The sequence below is a fragment of the Lethenteron reissneri genome, chromosome 18 (genome assembly GCF_015708825.2).
Source record: "Lethenteron reissneri isolate LAM-NWPU_2019-01 chromosome 18, ASM1570882v1, whole genome shotgun sequence".
NCBI classification, from domain to species: Eukaryota; Metazoa; Chordata; class Hyperoartia; order Petromyzontiformes; family Petromyzontidae; genus Lethenteron; species Lethenteron reissneri.
Window position 1 is genome coordinate 14,261,042 of NC_083796.1, and position 14,460 is coordinate 14,275,501.

General features: G+C 45.5%; 1 protein-coding gene across 3 annotated transcripts in view; it reads right to left on the bottom strand.

Moving 5' to 3' along the window:
- LOC133343900 (WD repeat-containing protein 7-like) overlaps positions 1 to 14,460 on the bottom strand; it is a 131,387-nt gene that overhangs the window by 63,694 nt on the left and 53,233 nt on the right. For all 3 annotated transcript variants that reach the window (XM_061553885.1, XM_061553883.1, XM_061553884.1), the window contains exons 11-13: positions 13,484 to 13,726; positions 12,119 to 12,330; positions 10,059 to 10,254 (exon numbers count right to left, since the gene is read on the bottom strand). In XM_061553885.1, coding sequence (XP_061409869.1) covers positions 10,059 to 10,254; positions 12,119 to 12,330; positions 13,484 to 13,726 — 651 coding nt within the window. The remainder of the gene's footprint in view (positions 1 to 10,058; positions 10,255 to 12,118; positions 12,331 to 13,483; positions 13,727 to 14,460) is intronic.

Genomic DNA, 14,460 nt, shown 5'->3' on the forward strand with positions numbered 1-14,460 from the left:
AGGGAGATTAATCTCCACTTGGATCGTAGCACACACGAGCCGGGGTGCACACAGTCGGACGGTTCAATTTCCGTCCATGTAGTTGCATGTACGTTGAACTTCTTTCACACCGTGCGTAGCCAACCGTGCTGATCGGAGGTGCGGGGGAAGGACATCAAATTATGGGTCTTTGTGCGAGTCGATGAATCTCTGTGTAAGTCTATGGATCTCTGTGTGAGTCCATGTATGTATATTGAACGTCTTTCGCACCGTACGGAGCCAACCGTGCTGATCGGAGGTGCGGGGCAAGGACAACAAACTGAACACAACAAGCAGTTCCAGCAAATGTCTGATGGGAATTATCAACCATTCTGCCTCTCGTACAAATAGACATTAAAGACCCTGTAACGTCACTCGGGTGGAGGGGTGGGCGCTGTGGTTGGCGCACTTGCTCTGAACCTGGTCACGTGCTCTTGATTTCTGTCGACAGCCACCGTCAGTGGCGAGCGGCGTCTGAACCAGTCCTGAACCCCCCTCCCCACTTCACCAACCCGCATAGAGCGGCGTGGGTGAAGTATGGTGAAAACAAAACCCTTCGTGGGTTGATGAAGGTTCAACGTTAGCATAATTTGCAACAGTAAGCCACTGTGTATAGCACGGTCAACTAATAACAAAAGGCCAACTGCCCTTTAATAATTCTGGGTATCCAGGTCTCCCTCGAAACAAAATTAATAAAAAAAATTGTCTCGCCTGGCAAATAAAAAGGTAGCAATCAGTAAAAAAAAGGATGCAAATGTAAATTATTCTTAAAAGAGAGATATTCAAAATGTTAATATATAAATAATGACCTAATTTCGGCGACTGAACGTCGATGTTAACCTAAAGAGTATTTTTTTACAGCATGTGTTCAGAGCTATCACAGATTACGGAACTAAAAATGCTGCTACGGCTGCCGCTGCCGCTGCTGCTGCTGCGGCTGCTGCAAGAGCAAAAATGATGGAGACAGAGGCGGCTCTCTCCGCTGCAGTACACTGCATCGCTTAAGATGGCCACCAACTGTTTTTCAGTTATTGAACTTTGTCACCAGAATTTATGCGGCAAGGCTAGGGCCATAAATTATTTACATCGTGTGTTGGCCAGCCGTGGCAGCAGAAGGATAAATCTTTACCAGCAAGCCGCTCTCTTCCGCCTTCAACAACTACTGAAGCCACAGGACCCTTTTATTTTACCCCCAAAACCTCCACAAGTCGCAATATTAACTCATTGCCCGCTAAATACGTAGAGCCAATCGTGGTGAATATGATAATGTATGTGCTCAATTGCATTTACATAAACAGACACAAAGGGCAGCAAAGGTGAAGGGTGACTTTTTTGTTGGTATACATCTGGACAGGGGGTCGACGGGCAAGAACAGAGGGCATGTTACTGCACAAAACCAGGCCAGGCCACATGGCAAGGAGACAGAAGTGAGGAATAGAACACAGACGTTAGAACAAAAACAGGGCACTGAAAAAACCCACAAAAAAGGCCAAAGGGAGGTCAAAGGCCAAGCGCAGGGTGCTGAGTAAAAGGACTGGCACACGTGAACCCTGGTCTTGTGTGTGAACCACATCACCGCATACATATCTCCAAGAATGTGTTCGAGTCGAAGCATGCAATGTTTCAAGTACGCTGCCGCTACGTCACTAAGCTGTTTTATTTTCTGAATACGTGTAAAAAAAAGGGATTGGACAACAAGTATAAACATCCGCATCTGCCTATAATATGCTTTTTAAAGAGTGCTCGCGTCAATGAGACAATAAGAAACAACTCTGAAGGGAAGTTGAGCCTAAATACACACAAGGTCAAGAGGTCATCAGCTTCAATGCCTCGGCGTCTCGACGCCGAGCCTCGCCTCATGTTGCGAGATCCCATTGATATCACGTAACGCGACGTGATATCAGGCCTCCAAGGTTTGGGCAGTGACACGGCCCAGCGGTAACACATTCGCTGCTTGCTGCAGAGGTTCGTGGTTCGAGCCCAGTGGCCACCCTGGTTAACACTGCGGGTGTATTAACCTGCGGATGTATTAACCCCAAATACTATGTGCCGTCTACTCCGCAGTGGGAAATCAATGATCCTGTGACGTTATTATGAAAATAGTATGCCACGTGTGCCGGTGTCAAATTTTATTAATTGCATAAATCCACACAGAAATATAACCCTTTACTGGCAGACTTTACCCATCTGTGAGATGTAGCCGCCTTCATGATATCCTTGCACCATAATAATGGTAATAATATCAGACATACTAAGTTATTATCGAACACGATTGGCTCACAAGTAGCATCACATATACCCCTCTATGTAAGACCTAAACTCGAGGTTTTCTCCACAACTCTGGCTATCGCCTGATGAGGCTGGTTGCAATTACCGGTAAAACGTCGTAATCGATTTGTCAATGTTGTGGGTTTACTCTCCAACACACTGGTGTGCTGAACTAGAAACGAATTGGCTTGTTTTGTTAATGTGACAAACCCTACTAATTTGCCGTGTGTCAAGTGGTGGAGGGTTTAACGACACATTTATATTTACGCAATATAACCCAAAAAACCTCTATTGTGGATAAATTATTATTTGTTCTTAAATGATTCCATCATCTTCCCCTTGGTTGTATATTTCTGCTGGCAACTGCAAGGTATGTATCAGTAATCGTCCCTCCTGCTCAGTGACCAAGAATCCCACACACGACAGCGTGTAGGCCACGTGTTAAATGTGGGGAATAGTCCGGTTACTTACATCTTGCTTGCTTTCAGTGGATTGCATTCCTCGGTTTCTTAGAGGGAGGCGGCTGTGGGAGCAGAGGGTGTAGAGTGATCCATGGAGACACCCCTCCGATGTGACCGGTTGATGCGTGCAATGTCTGGTGACGGTGACAATATCACTCTTTCACCTTGATATTTTTTTTAAACTGTGCATGAGGTGGCCGGGTGGGTCAGAGGTCAGAGCACTATGCTGGTACCACTGGAATCCTGGCTTTGAACGCAGACAGGCACCCATGATTAAACTAGCTTCTCGTATGCAGTACGTTCATGGCCTCAACTCAGACACCAAAAACTACGGGTTAAAAGCATTACACTAAATTTCGTTTCTGCAGGTTAATGCAAAATTCCTTCTGAAAATGTAATTAAACATATATTAGTTTGACTATCATATGATGTAAATGTCTGTCTGCTGCACTACCCCCTTAGTGTGGATGAGAGGGCGAAGAGATCAGAATAAGTTCTGTGTTATCTCCTTCCACTAACCATTTTCTAACAAGGTGGGGGGGTGGCTGCACTGCTCTGCAAGGGTTCCAAATAGATTCGTATTTGTGTTCACAACGTGGATCACACGATGGCTTGCAGACTGATAAGCAACAGCTACACATACAGGGGTCAGTGGAATCCAATGGAAAAAAAGGGATTAAGGCTTAAATGCTAAATCTCCATAATAATACATCCAATTGGGTACAATATTCAATCGGCGCCGTTCCACGCAGTTGTGATTTATTTTCGGTTTACTCCATTGAAGATATGAACATTTACATTGGCTCGAAATTAGAACACGAGGATACGAGGTAGTTGATTGGCAATTACGCAATAGAGATGAGTCCGTACGCATTGTGTAACATTTCAATTCGGTGCTGTCATAGCACAACGTTAAACTGCTATGATGACTGCAAACGTATTTTTACAAAATGTTTCGATACAATTCTGAAAACCTAAATTAAAATTGTACTGCCTTTGTGGCGTCTAATTGAAATGTATGAAATTATTTGTAAATGTACTGAAGGATCCAAATGTATTCAACACGCAAGTAGAAGAGGCAGAGTGACAAAAGCCGAATGCAGCAAGGAAACACTGAGACGAGGACTCACGAATAGAAACAAAAAACCAGAACGCACAAAAGGCTTTCACACACAACACCGCGCCAAGAATCTTCGTTTTGCAGCTGAAGGGTTAAGCAAACCCATAATCCAATTCCTGTCCCAGGTTTAAAAAAAAAATGTGAAATGACAGGCGTTTATAAGGCCGAGGAGACAAACTCGGCCGTCATCCCAACCTTGGAGGTTTTATCGCCCCACCACGTGGGATAAATCATCGGGGAGGTATCGATTGATCCTTTAAAAGCTTCAATCTCATGTTAATGACCAGAGGGAAGCAGTGAAGGTGGAAGAACAAAACTTTGACAAGACAGAAAGCCACTGCCACCAAAAGCGCACTGCAGCCCAACGGCCATTTTTACCCACAATTCCTTACCCACAATTCCGTCACGAGTGCACAAACAAAATCCCTGGGATAAAAAAACTATTCTCAGTCTGGTCCATCATGCAGACACCATGCATCCCACGGTACAGACATGCGGACATGGGCACCATATCACAGCAGCTGGCAGTGCGTTACATAACCACAGATGAGAGCCTCGGCCACGAACCTAGGGGGATTATGTTACTGTAACCCGACCGGGTCTTCACACCATAGATATATATATATTTTATTCTTATTATTACAGATTTAATCTATTATCCATTTGTTGACATTTTTGTTTCTGCGTATAACATCTTTTCGTGTATTTTATGTTTTACTCCTACCCCATGTCTCCCGTGCAAGAGAGATTTATCTCAAAGGGCTGTCACGTGGTGGTTTAACATGGTTGGCTACGTGCGATGCGAAAGAAGTTCAACATACATACAAAAATGTTAAAGATTACAGTGCAATTTCCACCGGGGCACTTTGCATGAAGTGAACAGTCAATCAACAGTTCTGTTCCATAAGGCATTACAAAAACAACAAGCAAACTGCTAAAATATACATGCTTGAAAAATCCTGCATCGTCACCATCTACAACTATACAGGCCATTGCCGGTTTCATATCCTATATAACATACTTGGAAGTCACCAACGTCTATACTCTACTGAAAACCGCCATCCACAAACCTGGATAACCATATTTCCCTGACAAAGAAACCCATCGGGTGTGTGCATTATGTTTCTCGTGTTTTTGCTTTTTCCCGGCAATTTAAGTGGAGCATGAGATCCTAAAATGCGACGAGAAAAACGTGCGAGCAGTCAGTGGCCGCAGTGGGCCTTGTTATTGTGGACTTTTGCTCTTCTACGTGAGATTTCTTTTACAAAGCAATTCGAAATGTTCAATTCATGACGCACACATTTAGTTGCATGTTTCTAAACACTGAAAGAAACGCAACGTCTGATTACACTGTTTGAAACAGGAAATGTACAAGATACAGAACTTTTCCACTTTTTTGCGTGTGTGTAATGCGATTAAGCAATTCATACAATTTTAATTAATAATTATCTCTCATTGATTTTGCAATTAAATCATTACTCATGGGCAGTGCACTTTAATTACAAGCAAAATGGGAATAGATTTGGCACAAAGCAACATCCTAAACGTGTGGGTTTGTATCCAAAGCGTCGCTTGCCATTGGAGTAATTTTGACTTGCTTAAAATGAAATACTCATGACATAACGAAACACGTTGATGGCAAAAATCTGCAGGATGGGTTGGTTAGCTGAACCGATTTTTTTGGGTTCACAGAATTAAGAGCACAACGCACGAAGAGGACGTGAGCTGGTGGATACAGTAGTTTTATCACAGATAATGAAAGAGATGGATGCATTTGATCATGAAGTGCAGGAAACCCCAAGGGAAGAAAGGCACAAAGGAATGCAATCCATGGGAGCTCAGGTGGCTCAAGCAGAGAGAAGCGCAAGTGAACAAGCAGGAACACACACAGCAGAATACACTGGGAAACACAGGGATACACTCATACGCACAGGATACACAAAAGCACAAACATGATCATTTGTCGAGATGCAAAGAGCGACGATAAAGACAAGACGAACGTTATCAGACTTTGCAGCAGGCAAAAGGGAGGCAATTTATACATAGTCACACTATTAAACACCACACTAATTAAGATTTTAGCCGTCTAGCAGAGTAACCAAATACATGACCATGCAAGGGAAATATAATTTGGCAAATGTGGAAGTGCGCAGGTCGGTGTACGTGAAGTGCGTACGTTACGCCGTGATGAAAGAGTGAACCTTTCTGATTGATCCCGATGTCGTGTGATGTAGAAATGGTAAAACTGCGCTCAGGCAACAAAGCAGCCACTCTCGGCCACCAAGCGATGGGTCAGGCTCTCAAGGTAGACAAGGCAGGCTGAGTGAGGCCATGTGAAGTGGTGAAGGTTTTGCTGGCAAGAGGTCATGGATGAACCCAGGTGTTACGGGTTTCAAGATCAGGGGAATGTGCAGATAAGCTGCCTAAGTAAAACGATGCATAGATTCATCAATTAATATCGATGATCAAAGTTCAATGTTTTTTTAATCTTACATATTCTATGTAATGGGTTCACAAGTCCCATTCAGCCACTGGACGCCGCGACATGTACCGCTCAATGTTCTGTTTATTATGGTTGGGGTATCACTCATCGGCGTCTTCTTTTTTTATGGAGGTCGGCCGCTGCCAACTGCCCATATCATTCGCAAGCTTCCCGACATCACTGGCACTAGCCAGTGCCGAGTCCATTCAACTGCAACTTTATCTTGTGACCACATCAGCCTTTTTTTTGGTATCTAACCTATACCATGATATTTTGTTTCCTCTATCTGGCCAGGACAAGCTGTTTGGGCACTTAGCTAAGCCTATAGGACCGCAGGAACCAGCCAGCATTGGCAAGCCTGCCGGGCGAACCCACTGATGGGCTTCTATCTATATGTTTCAAGAATCTGTGAGTTCTTTACAAAACCCAACCTGCATAAACTCTGGATGGATCATATGCAGGAGGCCAATATAAATATTGTGTTTCAAACACGCATAAAAAATGCATTTGGAATTAGTTCATCATTGTTCCACCCAATGGGGCAACTGTGATGGACCATGTCAAATACGCGTCTGCCTTACTCGACGAAACAAGTATGCTTCCATTGATAGAAGAATGTTTAAGGTTAATAAATAATAAACACAATACAGAGTATCTGGTTGCGATGAACACCAGGGAAAAAGGCAAGGCGACCTTCAAGTCACCTCTTTCATCTCTTCTATTTAGGGAATGTGAATTTCAGGCTAAAATGACAAGTTTAAGGAAACATAAATCAATGAGGGCAAGGTGTGATATCTTCCCATCCAGTGACTTATGGGGTCAAGGAGACCGAGGTCTCTTCGCTGTGTGCAAGGGGTGACCTTGTGGGTTTTGTGGCCCATGTTGGGAGCCACTAATAGGACCCCCATCAATCTCTCAGCCATTTCCACTGCCACACCACATACATGACAACATATGCAGTGCTCTAAACATTCCAACATTCATACGAGTGTCCACATGAACTCCACCCGACTCGTGCTGGAATTTGAGCGGCGCTTGACTGACAATTATGAAGCCGTGAGTTCAAATCCTCCTTGAGGGTTGACATCGCCTATCATCCGTCCTGGGTCGATAAAATAGCTACCACTTTGCGGGAAGTCAACAGCGATTGACCCACGGTTAGAACAGGCCCCAGCGACATTTTCACTCCAGGCGAAGGGCCACCAACTGTGATGAGAGCTGCATCACCGCTCATTTGAGCAAGAAGACTCTTCACCTATTTTGGCACGTATACGTAACGTAAAATAATGTAAAATACAATGAAATTTACATCTATTTATACAACATTCACATGCTACTTTCTAAATACACTAAATCTCAAGATGTGATACAAATGCATTCATCAAAGAGTTTTTGTTTTATGTGTCAAGGAATATGTTACCAATATTACAGGCCCTTAATCAGTGGCAGCAAATATACCGTATGTCCTATATTTACAAACAAATAGCCGCAAACAGGTCACTCTTGCAAATCAAACCGTTCACCCGGGACACTTTGCAAGACGCGAACAAAAAAAATGAAACCCTCTTTAAGCCTCTAAATATCGTTGCAGAAAACACTGCTTAGGAGCACCAATTAGGCCTTTACCTTCTAGAGAATACCACGAAGCATTCTGGGAAAGCTTTACTCCAGGTTCAGATATAAATCTCCACATCCGTGCAAAGCCAGGGAATGCACCCACGTGTCTGAATTGTACAAGAGGTGAGCTAAAGGTCAAAATAAACCATGGCCATTTTAGGGAAATTGTTACAGAAATAATTACTGAACTATTTTCTATTGTCAAAAACATATAGATGTGCAGTAAAAATCAGATCACCCCTCCACCTAATTGGGCAGCTGTGATTGGCAACTTCCAATGAGTTCACAGCAAAGGTCACGTGACTACCTGAGGTTGAGCGCTCTTCGTTTGAAAAATGTCAGTGTCAATTCAGTGCGCAAGTGGGATCTCAGCGGATAAAGGAGAACATCTTTGTATCCTTTCTTAGATAACCGATCTTTATATTGCTATTTTGTTGTTAACACTGAATATAGAGTATATGATATTGATGATTGAATGACTGAATAATGACTGATTCAATGACAAAGTCTATATGGGGTATATGTAAAAGCTGAACGTACACAGTGCAGTGTTAATCATAGTAATCATGTAGGAACAATAATTACTATTTACCACTGCTGCCAAGCAAACCATCATAGAAAACTGTGCTTCATTTTTTTCCACAATGTATCCCATGTTTCTTAAGACGTTTCTTCAGAGTAATGTGCAGTCTACAGACCAATGGTTTTTTCATTAATTACACTTTTCAACAAATCTCTTTTTATTGGCTCGGTGCTGTTTTTAACTTGAGGGCGATATTTGAAGACAATGAATCCACCGCTGATTGCCGTGACAAGATCACCTGCCTGGTTTTCATAAGTGCTCTGGGCTTGGGTGTCTTTGGTGAGAAGAGACGGGAGGGATATCGGGTCCTCAGGTCGACCCTGTCCAGACATGACATTTACTCTGACAAAGGTAGCAGCGAGGAGGAGAGGGAGTCCTCAAATTGTAAAAGGAGACTTTACAATCGTAATGTAGGTTTGGTATCAATGTTACCACTATCGGGACCAGCGGCACAGAACGTTCAAATGACAAAAAAAACTCAACGCATTCTTCAAAAACATTGCTCCAAAAAGGGGTAAAAAAGTATATAATAGGTGACATTTTGTGCAATGGCCATTCGTCCACTGCTATGAAGAAGGGCCATTTCTCAAAACATTACCCACAATGCCTCTGACATCGCTTTTCCCTTTTTAGGGCAACGCTCATGACAAATGGCTTGGATTTTTTGTTGCTCGTGATTTGTGCGCCATTGCCAGCGCAGTTAGGCAACCGATTTTATTTGGTACGGAAACTTTGGTGACGTTTCAGTAGTTATCTCCTCATGTGCGCGAGATTTCTTTCGTAACTCTGGTATATCCCACATTTTAAAATAGATTTTATTTTTAAAAAAGGCTGGAGCAAAATCCGAGCAGTATCACAACAGAATTCTTGATTCTCAACGATGCTTTTGTGTACAAACAAATAAATAACAATATCGATGTCTCCACGGATTGAATTACTCAAAAGTTAAGATGCATACACTAAAGAAAAATAGAAATCAATCAAATCCTACTGACAGGCCCTGAAATCAATATGTTCAATAAATTCAATTTTACACTGCGCATTATGCAACGTAACGATAGCCTTTTGACGAGAGCCAAGAGCACACAACTGATCAAAGCTGTGGTACTGCACAGCCGCCAATAGAAATCGTACAATATTGGCCTGGAAGTTCTGTTGGTTATATTTTGGTGTCAGAAAATATGTTCTATTTGTTTTACTTTTTAACTGCACAGCCATATGCAGTGACACACACATATACAGCATTATACGATTTTACGGACGTTTTTTTGTTGTTGTTTAAAGCAAACAAGCCACGTATTCGCGAACCTAGCTCGAGGCGTTTCTTAGGGCCCTTTTCAAAGCCACAGGGGCCCCAAGACAGCCACAGGTTTTTGCTGATGGGTGAGAGGCACGAGACAACCACTGCCTAATGGACAGCTTGACTGTTGCCATGCTCACCCGCACCCCCTCCTCCTCTTCCACTCCCTAAGGCGATTCTATCGGTCGACCCCGAGGGGGTCGTCTCACCGCTGTCCATCTGCCAGACGTAGAGTGAACCGTCGGAGCAGCACACGAGCAGCAGGTCGTCGGCGGCCCTCCAGCGCACGGCCTGCACCGGGAAGGCGTGACGCGACGCCAGGAGGAGGGACCGCCGCTCCGTCAGGCTCAGCAGGGCCACGGAGTGGTCCGACGCCACGGAGCAAACGCACCGCAGCACCGTCTCCTGCGAGGTGCACGCGCGCAACAAAGGGAAAGGTCCCCCCCCCCCCGTCCCTCTACAGCCATACAGGCTGCTGGGGAAAGTTCCGTTTGGTTTGATGTCCTTCCCCCGCAACACCGATTAGCGCGGCTGGCTTTGTACGATGCGAAAGAGGTTCAACGTACATTACAAGACGGCCAACAGGGAGTGGTGTGGTTAGCACGCCCGCCCGCCTTTGTCTCCCGAGCAGTGATGTTTACACCACCGCACCAGGCACTCATTTTAGGTTGAGTCAACCTCAGATATCCATCACGGATGTTGGCTGTAAGCGCAAATCAAACTGGGATCGCCGGGTTCGTAGCGCAGTGCGCACTACACTACTGCTGTGCAACGACAACCACCGCCATTCACCACTAAGTGGTGGTGATGTAACCACGGCGCTTGTGCCAGGCTATGTGCACTTTAGGGCCCCGTTAAGTGTCGAAGGCTCGCTGGCAGGAGGTCACGGGACAGATGCAGCAGGTGTCATGGGTTGACTAACTGAGATGCCTGGCAGATGCACCACCTGTGCTCCCCACTGTGCTAACTGTGCAAGAGGGCAATGGTGTGAGGTCTAGGGTTCGTTTGGAGAGTGAAGGGGGCATAGTTGGATGGTGAAGGGGCAAAGGAAAAGTATGGGGAAAGGGACAGATTTCTGGGGGTAAAAATCTGAAGATGAGGAATGGGAAGGCGAGGAAACAAGGTCAAGGTGGGGTGTTACGGGAGGAAGAGCGAGAAAGACACAAACATGCACCACAACGAGAGGGCCTCACCAAGGGGCAGTGGCTGGGGCAGTGTCCCTAGGTGATGGTTGTAGCATGGGCGGTAAGGGCAAGCAATGGAAGGGTGTGAAACTTGGACCTGGGCAGGACCAAGAGAAATACTGAAAACATTCAATGAGAAATAGATTCAGCAAAAGAGGAAGGGAGTGAGATAAATGTAGAATGTGAAAGATTGGATTGCACGTTTAACTTACTTCTAAGAGTTTTCATTGGAACAACTGGGTAAGTGTCACCCAAGGAGGCGCGAGGAGAAAAAGTAAAAAAAGAGCAAAAAGTAAGTGGCAATAAACGGCAGCATATGCGTGCAAAACTCGTAGAAAAACACTCCAGGAAACAGAAAGAAAAGATCATCAAGTTAAATAAAACTTAAACATGAACTCAAAAAATGGTAGTCAGCTAAACGTTGGAATGCTTGCACATTTAATAATGCTTTAAATAATGTTCACATTGAAGTCAGTGCTGCTTTTAACATCGCCTGCAACGCTGGACACGGAGCTGCGTATCGTAGCAGTACTAATGTGTCGTTGTTATGCGAGAGTCAACCTCAGTTTGTTGCTAAATTTAAAAAAATCACAAAGCAAAGTCTGGGCGGACCCAGCAGAGAGGCTGACATGCAGCAAGCGTGCGGAAGGAAAGATATAGCCTCAACAGACTGTTTGGGCAGTGCTGTTAGCGAGCATCTATTAAGGCTAGCACGGCACATGAGAGGGATGGGTGGTCAGCACCACACCGGGCCGCCTTTGTCTCACTCATGCTGATGTTTACAAATTGTACTCATTTTAGGCTAAGTCGACCTAGCGGAGAGGCCCAGGACTAGGGCAGACAATTGTCACCGATGTTGGCTGTGACTGGGATTCGAGCTCAGGGTCGCCGGCTCTCGGAGCACAGCGCGCTAACCACTGCACTTCACCGCTCCCCCGTGCACACGCGCACGCACAGATGCAATGCACATTGTCCCCCCCACCCCGCACCTCTGATTAGCACGGTTGGCTACGTACGGTGCGAAAGAAGTTCATCATACGTACAACGCAACACGTACATCATCGATACGACGCATGCGTACATACATGGCAGTTATCGGGCGGCAGCAGCAGCTGCGTGACGGAGCCCGCGTGTGGATGGAAGGCGCACAGCAGCTCCTGGCTGAGCACGTCCCACAGGCGCACCGAGAAGTCGGCTGCGCCCGAGATGAGCCAGCGCGAGTCGTAGCGCCGTGCCGCCTCGTGCGGGTACAGCAGGCAGCTCACCGCGCCGCCGTGGCCCTGCAGGGCGTAGTGGCCTGGCAAGTCGAGGCAGCCGGTCAGTGGGAAACAAAGCAAACCCAGCGTGCACTCTGCGAAAGGGGACCGATTGCACCTGTTACTGTGGGCGTCTGCATTGGCTTTCCATTTATCAGGGACTTCAAATAGAAATTCCGTTATTGACTTTTTGTGCATTAAATGGCCGTTCGCCAGCTTACTTCAAAGAGATGACTAAACCATATGCTCCAACACCTCACTTGGCTGCTAAATTAAAATTGCACATTTCTTTTCATGTTGTCCTGATGAGGAAATCATTATTTTGGTCGCTGCTCCAAAACTGCACAACGTGTTATCATTGTAAACAAAAGATCCAAGCATATTAAACATTTTTACATTTTGCCTCTCGCCAAATCACCCTAAATTCACCTAATCTCAGCAGATCTCGGAAGTGAAGCAAGGTTAACCCAGGCTAGTACTTGGATGGGTGACCATGAGGGGCTTGCCAGGTGTTGTAGGGCTATGCAGTGGCCAAGAGATGACAGTGCCGAGTAACACCCTCTCGTATGTGAGGTGTGTCTTCGCCTGGTTCCCCCGCTTCCTGGTCTTGGCCAAACATGCCAAGGCAAATTCTTGAATCTCAGCCAGTCTTTCCTTGGGTAAATAATTGTCAGCTCATTACAGAATCTTTACAGTGCTCGATTCCAGAGCTGTTGTCTGTCGCATTCATTTTTTGGTAGTTCACTTGAAATGCATTTAAACAGATGAGAGATAATAAGGAGCTATTGGCTTTTTTGCAAAAAATATTTCGCTAGAAGTTCGAGATGGACATTGCACGACACCCATAACAACTGTGTATTTGAATTATATTATACATCAGGTATAATACAATAAATGTAATGTATTTATCTATAAAGACTGAGTCTCAAGACTCTTTTTCAGGAGGCTACTGGATTTGTATGTTTGACCAATACCAATTCAAGGAGTGTTTTTGCATGCGGGAGGACAATGTACAACCTGGAGAAAACCCACAAACAGAGAATAACTAGCACTCAAAGGTCAGTGCAGATGGGTTCATGAACCCACTTGCTGTACTGCAATTTCCTGGCCAAGTCAAAGCACCATTGCGTATCGATTGAATCACTGCATCCAGTGCCGTTATAAGAAACGTGACATTTTTCCGCAGATCCATACCTGGTCCAATATCTCGGGCACCCTCTAGGAAATGCGTGAGGGCCATGGCAGCAGCGGGATAAACGAGGATGTGCCCGTCGGAGTAGCCGCACGCCAGCAGGCCGTGCGGCACCGCGTACACCAGGGCGGTGCGCTCCGCGTGTTCCGCCCCTGGTGCAGACCAGGCTGCCTCCGCCGCCGCGGCGTCGGAGGCGGTCCCCTCGAATGCTTGGCGCAGGCTGCCGGAGGAAGTCACCGGCAGCTCTGCGGACGGAGGACCGGCGGACGAGGGCCCGCGGAAAGCCGTCACGTGGGGGCCGAGAAACACAAAAAGGATGGCGAGGCGAGGCATCACACGGGCCGGCCCGCGCAACAAGAGGCCAGCAATATTGCACATCACACGCAGGGTCACGAGACAAAAGAGCAATGAGGCGATGCATCGTAGACGAGGCCACGGGATGAAAGCGTTGCAAGGCGAACAGTGACCAGAGAATACATTCTGTAAAGCGGCCGCTGGAGTAAGAATGTTAAGGAGGGCACAACCCGTTGTGTACATCAATAAACATCGTACCTGCAATACCCACTTGTGATGCAGCTAGGGGCAAGATTCTTTAGAGAATTAAACATATACCGGAATTTTCCGTTTTTACATGATGTGGTCTAACTTGAAAAAAAACCCGACATATGCTTAATTTTAGATAGCATCATCATCACCACCACCACCATCAGTCACTATTCCAATGTTTGTTATACTGCACTGGCAGTGTGCATAAGCACAAATAATAAAAACTAATTTGTCAAAACATAATATTTATTTTCTTTCGGGCAGTGTTATTGATGATTGTCTATCCATTGATGGATGAAGGCCTCCCCACGCACCACCACCATCCCTCACACTGCAGTGCTACATTTACATCACATGGCAGCTAATAGACAGTAGCTAAACGCTAATTATAGATAACTCAACTCCTGGGAGTTTCCTGAGAGCAAACACTAAT